The sequence below is a fragment of the Balaenoptera musculus genome, chromosome 16 (genome assembly GCF_009873245.2).
Source record: "Balaenoptera musculus isolate JJ_BM4_2016_0621 chromosome 16, mBalMus1.pri.v3, whole genome shotgun sequence".
In the NCBI taxonomy this organism is placed as follows: Eukaryota; Metazoa; Chordata; class Mammalia; order Artiodactyla; family Balaenopteridae; genus Balaenoptera; species Balaenoptera musculus.
Genome location: NC_045800.1, coordinates 269542 through 282463, shown reverse-complemented (window position 1 = coordinate 282463; position 12922 = coordinate 269542). Strand labels below are relative to the sequence as shown.

The window sequence follows — 12922 nt, the reverse complement described above, 5'->3', positions numbered from 1 at the left end:
ATAAAACTATGTTCACTGTCTTTCAGGCAAGTTTGCACTAACATAACTTTTTAAAAACAGTTTTTAAATATCCGTAAGATACCCACAGATAGTCTTGCGGCATCCATTTTAACACAGTATTAACAACGACAAAAACAAAAACCTGAAAAACGAGACAAGAAGAGAACCCCGAGACGCCCACTGCGCACCAGGAGCAAGGACCCGGCTGGGGCGCCGCTCGCTCGCGGGGACCCGTCTCCGGCCCTGGGACGGGGTGGCCCCGGTGGCGGAAGACAACACCCCCCCCCCTACGCCGCGCGCGGGCCCTTCCTCCCCAGCGGACCCCCAGGGCACACGGCCTCGCAGCTCTAGGACAGGTAATACATGCCGTAGGCGGCCACGGGCGCGGCGAGGAGTCCCGGCACCTGCGCCGCGCCGCCGTACACGGCCGGGGAGCCGTGAAGGTGGGCGCCCAGCGGGAAGGGCAGGGCGAACGAGGGCAGCAGCGGCTTGGCCGCCAGCTTCAGCTTCTCCAGCTCGGCCTCCTGCAGTCGCTTGGCCTTGGCCCGGCGGTTCTGAAACCAGATCTTGACCTGCGTCTCGGAGAGGCTCAGGCTGCTGGAGAACTCGGCGCGCTCCGCGATGGGCAGGTACTGCTTCTGGCGGAACTTGCCCTCCAGCGCCAGCAGCTGCGCGGCGGTGAAGGGCGTCCGCGGCTTGCGGTTGTTCTTGTGTTTCCTGAGGGCGCAGGGTGGAGGGCTGGGGGCGCCTGGGGGGAAAGAGCACAAAGCAGGCGCTCAAACGCCAGCAGTGCGCGCCAAGGACGGTTCCGGATGCGTGTCCCGGCTTCGTGACCGCGGGCCTCAGTGGAGACAAGATCCCCCCAAACCTCCGGGGTAATAGAAGCGAGGCACCGGGGAGACGGCGCGCGGAGAGGGGGGCCGTTGTGGACTCGGGCTCTGCTCCCCAGATCGGTGGCCCTGCGTCCCTCGGGAGGAGGGGAACTCTGCCCACTTGGAGAAGCGAAAAACTTGGGCGGGAAGCCGCCGCAAGAACTGAGCGGTGAGCGCAGAGGCCAAGCAGAAGTCAACGTTCGCGGGGAGTGCTCGGCCAGAGAGACTCCGAGGCAAGAAGCCCCGGGTCTTGGGTTGCGGGCTCCGCCCCAGGGTAGAGCAGAAGCCTGTTTGGCGTGGGACCGGGGAGCCGCCGTGGGCTTCGCGCGCGCGGGAGGGGTCGGGTGGGCTCGTGTGGGCTGGTTTCTTTTTCTGCGCCCAGACCGGCGCGTTAGTGGCTAGTTACTTTCCAAAGTTAGCAGAGACAGCGTCCTTCCCGCCCTTGTCCTCCGACCCTGGGCCGGGCGGGATCCTCTCGCAGCCCAGGACCGTGCGACAGGGCACTTACGTGGGGAGGGCAAGGGGGCGGCCGCCGGGACCCAGGCCCGGGGTTCCGCGGCGCCCCGCGGCCTCTCCTCCCGGGGTTCCGCGGGCTCCGCGCCCAGCCAGTGCTCTGCCTGCAGCAGCGACTCGACGCTGAAGGGCAACGGGCCGGGCCCCGCACGATCCCCGCTGCACGTCCTGAGCCCAGCAGGGTTCATGCCGAGCGACGCCGGGGCCATGCGCTGGCCTGCGGGCGCGGGGCTGGCGGGGCCCAGCAGGCGCGACGTGTGGGCAGCGCGCCGCGACACTGCCGGGGGCTCCACGGCGACCCGCCCTCAGAGCCCTATAAAAAGGCGGCGCCCCTTTCATGCCCAGCTCTCCAATCGCCGCTGTCGCTGCCGCGTGGGCCCAGGCGTCCATTGGTTTCGCTGACCCGGGAGGGCGGGACGGCCGACTGGGACTCGTGCGCCCCGGCCCCGGCCTGCCTGGCGCACAGCCTGTCGGTTTCCCAGAGCCCGGCTGTCCTCTGCGGAGCGCTGCGGCCCGGCTGGGAGGTGGCTGGTACACCCGGGCAGCACGAGGAGCTGGCCCCAGCCTCCCCACTCGCAGGAGCCCACAGTGGGCGCGACCTGGTTGAGCCGCGGTCCGGGCACAGGTCGGGACCGCGCGCGGACCCTGAGACGCGGAGAGCTCGGCGCCATGAGAGAGGCGGCGCCGGCGCCTCCCGTAGTGTCGTCCCTCTGTCGCTCGCCGGCTGCTCTTCCCGCTGCGCCCAGCCCGGAGCCTGAACCCTCGGCGCGTGCCTGCTGTGGCCCAGGCGTTCCCTCCGAACCCTGGGTCCTGCTTTTGCCTGACCCTGCGCCCGGACTGAGGACCCTGCTTCTGTCGCCTTGTGGTCGGGCCTCAGGTGCCCTGACCCTAATGGCTTTTCAGGCACCCGTAGCTGCCGAGCGCTCTCCCTGGCGTCCCACGGCCTGGCCCCAGGAGCGGCCGGCGGGGCACGTCGAAGGTCCCCGGGCAGGGCCCGGAGCCGCGGAGAAGGCGGAGGGGCCGACCTCTCACCCGCCTGCGACGCAGGGCTTGGGGCACAGGCAGGGCGCCTCGGGCCGCCGGGGCGCGAGGTCAGTCGCTGGGTGTCGGATTCACCGTCAGCCTCTCCCGCTCCGCACTTGCTCGGCCGAATCGTCCGGAGTCGCGGGACCTGGGACCTGGGAAAAGCCCCGCGGCGCGGGCTTCCGACCGACGCGGCCAGACGGGGCCGGGCTGTCCCCGGGGCCCCCGCGGCTCTGGCGGAGAGGGATCCCTGACCCGGCTCGTAGAAGGTGGAGCCAAGGCCCGACAGAGATTTGCACTTACTCGGATTATTTTTCCAAAACTGAACCAATCTTTGGTTTAAAAACCTTCTGGGGTGCTGCAGACGAGGCACCGCTCTGCAGCCTCTCCCGGAACGGAAGAAACCCCGACTGCGTTTTAGAATAAATCATGAGATTGGTTTGCAGGTAACGCCTTTATGTCTGATTAATATCCCAGAACAGGGAAACAGCAACCTAAATCCGTACATGTTTATTTTTGAAAAACCAAAGTTGTTTAATGAAATCTAGCTTTGGGTGACACTTTATCCAGTTCAGCTAGAGAAATTCAATTAGAAAGTTTCTCTCCATGCAAATTTAGAAGCATGACTGAAAGGGGCCCTCAGACCCCTCCAGGCCAGGCCTGCGTCTGCGGCTAGATCAGTTCTTTCTGCATTCCAAGATGGATTGCCCCTTTCTAACGTAATAAAGATGTTCTGAGTTGATTGAAGATAATTGCATCATTAGAGCACTTTCTTTGAAGGCCTCTCTCCTGATAGTTTATCTTTAGCAGGCCACTTACGGGAGCGTTTGAAAAAGAATTTTAATGAGGATGACAGCCAGCTGCCTCCGCCTGCCCATGTCCACTCAGGACACTCCGGAGGTGGCCTCTGGGTGGATGAAGTGGGGGCCTGGCTGCGGCCTGGTTAGCCTGGGGGTGGGATGGGGCCATGGGGCCAGGCGCAGGGGCCGACCTTCAGGACCAGCTCCCTGAGGGTGTTGGACTGGTGTCTCTAGTTCCCAGCAAGGCTGGGCCAGTGCTGACCAGGCCCCTGACTGGCACTGGCTCCAGCAGGGGGGTAGAGGAAGGAGGGAGGGAGGATGTGGGGCTGGGGGAGAGCCCCTGGGCTTGGATACCAAAACCCAGACCCCAACACTGAGCACAAACAGGCCTCCAGCACAGTGTCATCTCCAGCCCCGCTGGGCCCTGGGATGGGAGGTGGGGCAGGGGATGGTGGCGGTGAGAAGGAAGGGATCCCACTTCTGTCAACGCGGGGGCTTTGGGCGCAGAAACCTGGACCCCGTGTGTAGGGGAGCCTGGGCACCGTCTCTGGCCACCAGGAGGGATGAAGACGCCTGCAGGGACCCGGCTTCCCAGCGGCCCAGGAGCAGGCCAGCCAGGCATGTTGTGTGGACAGGAGCCCACCACCCCCGTCCCAGGTGAGCCCCTGAAATGACGGCAAAGCCCCAAAGACTGCCCCACTCAATCCACCCTGGGGCAGACACTGTCCCCAGTTCGAGTGGCATTGTTCCTGCGGTTTGCTCTGAGCCGTGAGGGGGACAGGAGGTCAAGCAAAGGCCCAGACACTTTTATTTCCTGTGTTCCTGTGCCTCCTTTTGGTGCTGAATTCATGCGGAATGAACACATCCTTAGCTTCCAGAAATGAGTGACGAGTACAGACACGGGGGGATTGGAAGCCCTGAGGGGCCTCCTCAGTGGAGTCAGTGTAGCGAGATGATTCTTGAGAACGGATTTTGTGTTGTAGGATTTATCCGGGCAAGTTTGCTACTGGGCAGGACTCAAACAGAAATGCTCTCCCTCCTCTTAAAACCTGGTGGAGGGGAGGGTTTGATGCTGCGGAGGTGAGGTCACGTCGAGCTCACGCCGACGGTGCCGCAGGATTGAAGGCGATACCACGTTAACTGAAGAAAGCGATTGTCCCCTTCTGTATGTGGATGGTGGCCATCCCGTGCTGGATGCGGTCTCCACGGTGGTAGCGCAGTTTGCACACAAGGGACCATGACTGGCCCATCTCCTGGGTCTTGCTCCAGGGCGGGACCACCCACTCCTCAGGGCCCCTTCCAAAGGGCCGCACTCCCCAGACAGTGTAATCTCCAGGGGAAACCATGTTAGAAACCATTGATTTATGCCTCATCCTCTATGTCATTGCTGTCATTGCTGAGGCCCCAGAGAGCCTCCTATTCATCCTGAAAGGCTGGCGCCACTCCCTTCCGCAAAGGCATCTGTGTTGGAGCCTTTGAATTTTTCCTTCTCAACTTATTGGAAAATTGCTCCAAACACAAGTGGTACTTTACCCATGACTCTGGCCAGAGGGGGACTAGGTGACATGAGCTCCAGCAGCTAGTGGGTGTGCTAAAGGAGAGGCGGGTGGGACGTGAGGTCTACCTCCCCAGGTGGATGCTTTGGCGTCACTCAGGAGAGGACCTGTTCCCAGTCAGATGAGGCCCATGAGATGGGAAAGGCTCAGATGAAAGTGGGAGCTGAGGAGAGAAGGCCCTGGGACTCATCCTGCGATCCCATCACTTCATAGTGTCTCCCCACGTCTTTTTTTTTGGCCTCACCTTGCAGCATGTGGGATCTTATTTCCCTGACAAGGGATTGAACCCGCGCCCCCTGCAGTGGAAGCGTGGAGTCTTAACCACTGGACCGCCAGGGAAGTCCCTCCCCACATCACTTCTTTTCTCCTGTTCACCTCTATCTTCTCTGCCAATTTACTTTCACATTTACTCTTTACATCCAGGGCTTTGAAACTTTGCCAAACCTCCTGATGGGGGAAATCAGAGGAGAAGCGCATCTTTATTGAGTGACCCCTCTGTCCAGAGCAATAGGTGCCTATAGTTTTGTCCGGTACAGAATGACCCACCCCCCCAGGAGGTCTGCAGCCTAGTCCCTGGGACCTGGCAATATGTCAGTGTACGTGGCAAAGGCGGGATTGAGATTGTTCATCAGCTGCCCTTGGGATGGACCATCCTGGCGCATCCAGGTAGACCCAATCTAATCATGAGGGTCCTCGAGGGCCCAGAGACGTGGCAGCGTGGGAAGGAATGAGCTAGACATAGCTGGCTTTGGTGGGCGGCCTCCAAGGCCTGGGGTCCCCCAGAGCCTCCAGCACGACCAGCCCAGGCCGCTGACACTTGATTTAGCCCAGGGAGACCCACTTGGGCTTCTGGCCCCAGAACTGTGCAGCAGTAAATCTGGGCTGTTTGCAGTCAGTTGTTACGGCAACAGTAGGGAGCTGGTCTCCCCTCTGAGGCACCTCTTATCACCCCTGCTTTTGTGGGAGAGGAAACAGGCTCAGAGAGACAGATGACTTGGCAGTGGGGGTCAGGCAGGGTGGGCCCAGCCCTGAGTGACTCTCGAGTCCGTGCTCTGCCTGGGGTGGTGGGCCTAGCGCTCTCCACGAGTCAGAGGCAGCAGGGAGCCAGGGCTCCATGGCACCTGGGACCTTTGCTCTGGTGCCAGGTCTCCCAGAGCCCAGGCCCCCCGGCGCATCCTGGAGCCTCCTTGCTGCCTCCCTCGCTCTGCCTGCCCAGCCCATCTCCAAGCCCCCAGGTGGGATGTGCTCAAGTCACCTCTGCTGGCAGAGCTGAGAGTCAGACTGCCTGTGTGCGGTGGGGGTGTCGCTCTCTCCTGGGGGAACTGGGCATCTGACTGCAGAGACCAGGCAGAGCTGGGTGCCTCGGTGGGCACAGGACAGAAGTGGGCCAGTGAAGCCACCGTGTGCAGAAACAGTGGGGCCCTAAGGAAGGGCTCACTGTGCAGCCCCAGGTGTGGGCCCGAGTGTAGGACGGCTGGAAGAATCCATGAAGCTCCGCAGAGAGGATGCTATTTTGGAATTATTGACTTGTAAATATTTACTTTATTTTGAGGGTTAACAACTTTTCTTTGGAGATGCTTGAAAAACAGGCGGCAGATGGGGGGGAAAACGACACCATGCAGGAGAAGACAGGAATGAGTGTAGGATGGTTTTAGAACCAGGAGGAACCAAGCAGCCACTCCAAGCTTGATGCCCCTCGGCTCCAAGGCCCCAGACGGGACAGTAATTAGACCCAGGGCTTCTGGCCTGTGCTCTAGAGCAGGCTGGACACGTAGGACCATGCCTCGGAAGTGAACTAAGAAGCCCACAAGTGTCCCCTGGTGCCAGCTCTTTGGGCAGCCTGAGGCTTACCAACGCCACTGATATCTAGCAACCAGCTCTCAGATTCATTGCCTTTATTGTTTCCTGGTTTCTATTTCATTGATTTCTACTGTGATCTTTGTTGTTTCCTTTCTTCTACTTAGTTTGGGTTGTGTTTGCTCTACTTTTTCAGGTTTCTTAATGTGGAAGCTGTCATTGATCTTTTAAACCTTTCTTCTTTTCTAATATAGCCCTCAGTGCTATGAATTTTCCCCTAAGTACTGCTTTGGTGCATCCTACAATTTTGATATGTTTTCAGTCTTAGTTCAAAATAGTAATTCCCTTTTGATTTCTTCTTTCACCCAGGGTCACTCAGTGTGTTACTAAGTTTCCAAGTATTTCAGGATTTTTTAGGGATGTTTCTGTATTGGTTTTCATTTTACATTCATTTGGTAGAACACACTTTGACATGTGTCCTTTTACATTTATTGAGACTTGTGTTACAGCCCCAAATATGGTCTATCTTGGTCAATGTCTTCTGTTGCCCCTGAAAAGAATATGAATTCTTCTGTTGCTGGGTGGGGTGGTCAATAAATATCAATTGGGTCAATTGGTTGATAAGCACCTACCTACTGTATTTATTGTTTGGTACTGTAGGGTTATAGGCTCATTTTCTGCCTACTTGTTCGGTCAATTATAGAGAAAGGAGTATTGAAAACTTCAATGGTAATTGTGAGTTTGTCTATTTCTCTTTGTAATTCTACCAGTTTTTACTTCACCTATTTTGAAGCTGTCTTATTAGGTCCACAAATGTTTAAGATTGTTACATGCTTTTGACAAGTTGACGCTTTTATCAATTTGAAATGATCTTCATTTCTGTAATTTCTTGGCTCTAAAGTCAACTTTATCTAATGTTAGTGTAGAGACTCCAGGTTTTTTTTGACTAGTGTTAGCATGGTTTTCACTTTTCCATGCTTTTACTTTCAACATAGTTGTGTATTTATCTTTAAAGAGTGCTTTGTGTAGGCTCTGTGCATGTGAGTTTGGCTCTTTTATCCACATTGACAGCCTCTGACTCTTAATTTGGTATTTAGACCAATTACATTTGGTGTACTTATTGATAGGCTAGGTTTATTTTTAATTTTTTTTATAGCTTAATTACAGTTTGGGGGGGGCTGTTTTGGGTCTTCATTGCTACATGCGGGCTTTTCTCTAGTTGTGGCGAGCACAGGATACTCTTTGTTGTGGTGCGTGGGCTTCTCATTGCAGTAGCTTCTCCTGTTGCGGAGCATGGGCTCTAGGTGCATGGGCTTCAGTAGCTGCAGCACGTGGGCTCAGTAGTTGTGGCTCACAGGCTCTAGAGTGCAGGCTCAGTAGCTGTGGCGTGTGGGCTTAGTTGTTCCACGGCATGTGGGATCTTCCCAGACCAGGGATCGAACCCATATCCCCTGCATTGTCAGGCGTATTCTTAATCACTGCACCACCAGGGAAGTCCTGATAGGTTACGTTTAAATCTATCATCTTACTAATTATTTTATAACTTCCCATCTGTTCTTTGTTCTGGTTTTTTTTTGGATCAATTGAATATTTTAAAAAGTATTCCAGCATATCTCCTTTGTTGGCTTATTAGCTATAACTTTTATTGTTATTATTATTATTATTTTTTGCTACTTTAGGGTTGACAGTATACATCTTCAGTTTACCGCAACGTACCTCTAGTGATAGCATCCTGCTTTGTGTACAGTATAAGAACTTTACAGTAGTGTCTGGTATCTCCATTTCTCCCTTCTGACTCTTGTGCTATGGTTGTCATACCTTTTACTACTACGTGTTATAAACGTCACACTACATTCTGTTTAAACGGTCAGTTACCTTTTAAGGAGATTTAAATAACAAGAAAAAGCCTTTTCCATTCCTCCATGTAGTTGCAGTTATTGGTGCTCTTCGGTTTTTTGGTACATTCATATTTCCATTTGGTATCACTTTCCTACTGTGTAAGGGCTTTTTAAAATCTTTCTTGTAGTGCAACTGTAAGTTGGCAGGTTTTAGTATTTGAAGACATTGCTCCGCTGTCTTCTCACGTGCACTGTTCCCAGCGAGAGCTCTGCTATCGTCCTCATCTTTGCTCCCGTGCACACAAGATGTCTTCTCTCTCTGAGAGAAGATTTTGCCTTTATCATTGGTTTTGAGCAATTTGGCTATAACGGACCTTGATGTAATTTTATGTTTGTTTTGCTTGGTGTGTCATGTTTTTGGCACAAGGATTTATTACAAACATCTCTGCTTTGCAGAGTCACTGGAGGTCATGGGAAACTCCACCCTGGGGTGCGTGCGCTGAGTTCCTTGGGTGGGACCGCATCTGGCTCTCACCTGCACCGCTCAGAGGCCAGCCAGGCACGTGCTCCCTCCCACCTGCGCCCAGGCTGAGGGTCCATCCTGGGGGGTCAAGCGTCGTGGGCAGCCTCGTACAGGCCTTGACTTGAGAGGAGGGAAGGGGAAGCTGGAACAGAGAGAGACACTGGGGGCAGAGGCCAGGGCCACAGCGCTCAGAGGAGGGGCCCCAGGACCCATGGGGCCTGAGAGGCCATGGGACTCATGGGGGAGGGGCCCCAGGGTTCAGAGCAGTGAAACTGCTGTGGGTCTGCATCTGCTTCTCCTGGGAGTTAAACGGCCCACCCAGAGTCTCAGGGGAGAACCCTTTGTCAGGACCCTCTGACCGAGGAGGGGCTGGTGGAAAGGCAAAGGCCCCTGAGCAGCTGGAGGTCCTGTGTGGCTCGAGTGCAGGGAGTGAGGGGAAAGTGGGCGTTGGGAGGGGAGGGCAGGTTCTGGGGCTGGGGTGTGGCTGGGGTCAGGGCTCTACTCGGGAAGCATGGAGGGACGGGCACCCTGGGGCCCATCTCGTCTCCGTGTCACCTGCCCGCCTACTGCGAGGACTCTGGGAAGTCCACGGAAAAGTTCACGTGGCACCTGGGCTGAGGGATGGTGACAGCCTGGGACCCCCAAGGCAGCCCCCACCCCTGGGAAGGGGAGGGAAGCAAAAGCGAGGTTCAAGGCCTCACTGCTTTTTTTGGTGCTGCAGGAAGAACTGGCTTGGGGCCCCTCCCCTCCCTCCCCTGCTCTCCTGGGTGACAGGTGGTCCCGGGTCTGGGTGGGGATGGAGTGATGCGGCGGGTGGGGGCTGCCCAGGCCCACCCTAGGCAGCCTTTTGCTCTTCGCCCCGTGAGCCGTCCCACTGTGGAAGGGGCCTCTCACGAGCCGTGGGCACTGTGGACAGAAGTGCCGGTGAGGGACGCCGGCTTGTTGCATGGGTGGGGAAGGCCGCCAACCCGAACCCCATCCTAGGGATCCTCCTGGGCCCAGCCCCTGCCCCGGGAAGTTAGAGAGGGTCCTGTTCAGCTGGGCCGCGTGCTCCCCTCCCAAAGGCCTTCTCCCTGCCCGGCCCTACGGCCCAGAGCGCGCCCCCCCCTCTGAACGCCTGGCCAGGCCCCTTTAATCATGGCCTGGCACCGTCCAGCCAGGCAGGGCTCTCCCCAGGCGGAGGAGTGTTCTAAGGGCCTGAATAAACAGGTGGGGCATTTTGGGGACAACGGGCGGCCTGGTCTCCAGTCTCCAGGCGGCAGGGACCTGTGGAATCCTCCGGCTGCCGTGCTCTGCTCTGTGCAGCCGATGTGTTTTGTGCCATCGCCATCGCGGGTTAATGAGCTGGAAAACACAGTTGCACCTCCCCGGCTGTGAAAATCGCTTCAGGGGTGGCGGAGTCAACTTAGTTGCTGGGAGAACCCACAACTGATTTCCTCTGTCAGGAGGGCCCAGGGCATCCCGTCAGAGGCCACGGGCCGGGTCTGGGCCTCCTCCCGAGAAGACCCCAAGCAGCCCAGGCCTCAGAGGGGCTCTGAATACAGCCGGGGACCCCAGGAATGAGAAGGCTTGAAAAACAAACAAAACAGCAGACGCGTTTCTCCTGCCTCCCCCAATTTCCAGAGCCCTCCCCCGCTTTTGGACCGAGTACCAGACCCCTCCCCACATCGGGCGCCACGCCAGGAGGACGACGCAGGGGGCTCGGGACACAACCCCTCCCCCACCCCTTCCAGAGGAGGGCAGCAGGGCCAGCCCTGCCCGAGAGGCCCCCAGGGATCACGCTCGACCTTGCCTGTCTCTTGGCCAACTCCGCGTTCACGGCTGAACGTCCCAGGCGCGGGGGGCGTGCCGGGGGGACGGCAGGGAAGGTCTGAATCATCTCTGAGATGCAGGGTCATGAACGTGCAACCGATTTCTGAGCCTGCCGAGAGCGCCTGACATTTTGTGACGTTTTCTCCCATCTTTCAGGCTGACCCAGTGTTCGGCGTTAGATCTTTATGAGGTTGTTGAAGGCCAGCTTCTGTGGACGCCTTGAAAGACCGTGTTCTGGAACACAGTCCATCCTCATGACGCGGGTGGGGCTGCAGGCCTCAGGGGGCCGGGCTGAGCCCTGGTGGGTGGCGGGCTGTGCTCAGGGGGTACCCCTCCCTCTGCTGCAGGGCGACCGGACGCTGGGCCACGTCACAGACGGGCCACCAAGAGCAGTCGACTCGGATCTTCACGAGGGTCGAGGACCTGTGGGTCATTTTCTACTTGGGCCTGGAATTCAGAGCCGAGACCCTGATTCCAGAACCTCATTCCGTGGTTTCCAGAAGCCCAGAGAAGCTGGAAGTGGTTTGAGGAAGGCCTGCAAATCCCAGGGGAGGGGCTGTCTCAGGGCAGTGAGCGGTGTTGAGGGGCTCCCCCCGCCTCCCCATCCCCGGCCTCCCGCCACTCCGGTGTCAGCAGGGTGGGCCTGTGTAGTGAGACACGCGGACCAGAGTGCAACCCCTCAAAATGGGGAGAAAAGAAACCCCTCAGCCTGGGACTGAGAGGTCTCCTTGTTGAATTCTCCTTGGTGCTCGTACGTGGACTTTCAAAACCCGGTGGTTTCAAAACCAGAGCAGCCTTAACTTGGGTACCTTTCCTTTCCTTAAGAGGTTTTCTGTTTCCTTCTCCCTCCACAGCAAGGGAAGTTCTCCTTTGTCCCCAGTAACAAGCAGTATCAGAGTGTCATCACAGGCGGCAAGAAGCCTGGAGTTGGGGGCGGTGCCTGGGGGCCCTTGCTCGGAGCTGCCCACCCACCCACCTGCCCGCCGAGCCCCTCGCACTTGGGGCAGGTGGAATGTTCTAGCTGCCAAGACCTGTGGGCGTGAGTTGGAGACGGTGCCCACATCTCAGACCCCCACCCACCCTGAGCTCCACCCTGCAGGCCCCGTGCTGCGCCGTCTCCGGTCACCCCACGCTCCTGGCACTCAGAGCTGACACGCGGCAGAGGACAAGGGGCGTGTACTGAGTGCCAGTTACAGGTGGGTCTTGGAGGGGGTGGGAAGGGGGGGTCAGGGGAGGTGAAGGGGCACTGGGAGTCGCATGCCCGGTTCTAGTCTTGGCTCTGCTGAAGGGCCGTGCCACTGACCTGGTATCTTAACCTCTCTGGGCCTCAGTTTCCTGTTCGGTCTCCCCCACATAAACCGAAGCAAACTTACAAAGAATTCCTTCAGTCATGGTCATCAAAGCCCCTGCCCACTGCCCTTACAGCCCCTCCGGTCAGCCAGGCACAGAGGCACCGGGGAAGGGCAGGTCGCCAGCAACAGAGGGCAGCAGGTGGCCTTAGGGAGAAGCAGGGGCTACTGAGATCTGCTGCTCAGGGGAGGGAAGGGGGGCCGTCCTGTCCTGGGCCTTCAGGGCCGATGGGGCCCACTCCAGCTGCCCGGGGCCTTGAGGTGGGAGGGTGCCCCTGGCTGTCCACTGAAGTGGGGGTCCTGCCAAAGTGCCCTCCGCCCTCCCCGATCCCCGTGCAGCAGGGACCACTCCCAAACAGGACGGGTGGGCCGCTCATCCTCTGAGCCTCTGCGGGAGGCTTCTGGGGGTTGTAATCCCACCTAATCCTGCTTCAGATCCCTGCGGGCAGGAGGAAGGCCACACACAGTGGCCTCGGCAGATCCTGGTCCTGGGGACAGGCCAGGGGAGTGGCCCCCTCCGGCCCTGAGACCCTCCCCTCGGGGTCTGTGTCCAGGACCTGCGTGCACAGGTAAGAAGCTGAAAGGCGGAGGTGCCGGCCTTGCCTGCCTCTCTGTGGCCTCCCCTCGGCCTGGGCGAGGCCACGCACAGAAGGCAGAGTCAGCTAGCCCGGTCCGGGTCCAGGGCCAAAGTAAACCAGAGCTGGGGCCTCCCCAGCACCTTGGATGGGAGCTACTGGGGACCTTAAAGGGTGCTCTGGCGTTTTTGTTCGCACTGAACATGGACCCTGCCTCGGGAAGTACATGCCTTGGGAAGTCTTCTCTGAGCTGATGGCCTCCAT

At 58.1% G+C, this 12922-nt stretch overlaps 1 protein-coding gene across 1 annotated transcript; it reads right to left on the bottom strand.

The window, feature by feature from the left end:
• Positions 1 to 340: 340 nt before the first annotated feature.
• LOC118882860 (homeobox protein MSX-3-like) lies at positions 341 to 1594 on the bottom strand. Its single transcript, XM_036829219.1, has 2 exons — positions 1381 to 1594; positions 341 to 748 (listed from the first exon to the last, which is right to left on the bottom strand). The coding sequence occupies exons 1-2, from the start codon at positions 1592 to 1594 to the stop codon at positions 348 to 350; spliced, it is 615 nt and encodes a 204-aa protein (XP_036685114.1). The 3' UTR covers positions 341 to 347.
• Positions 1595 to 12922: the final 11328 nt, after the last annotated feature.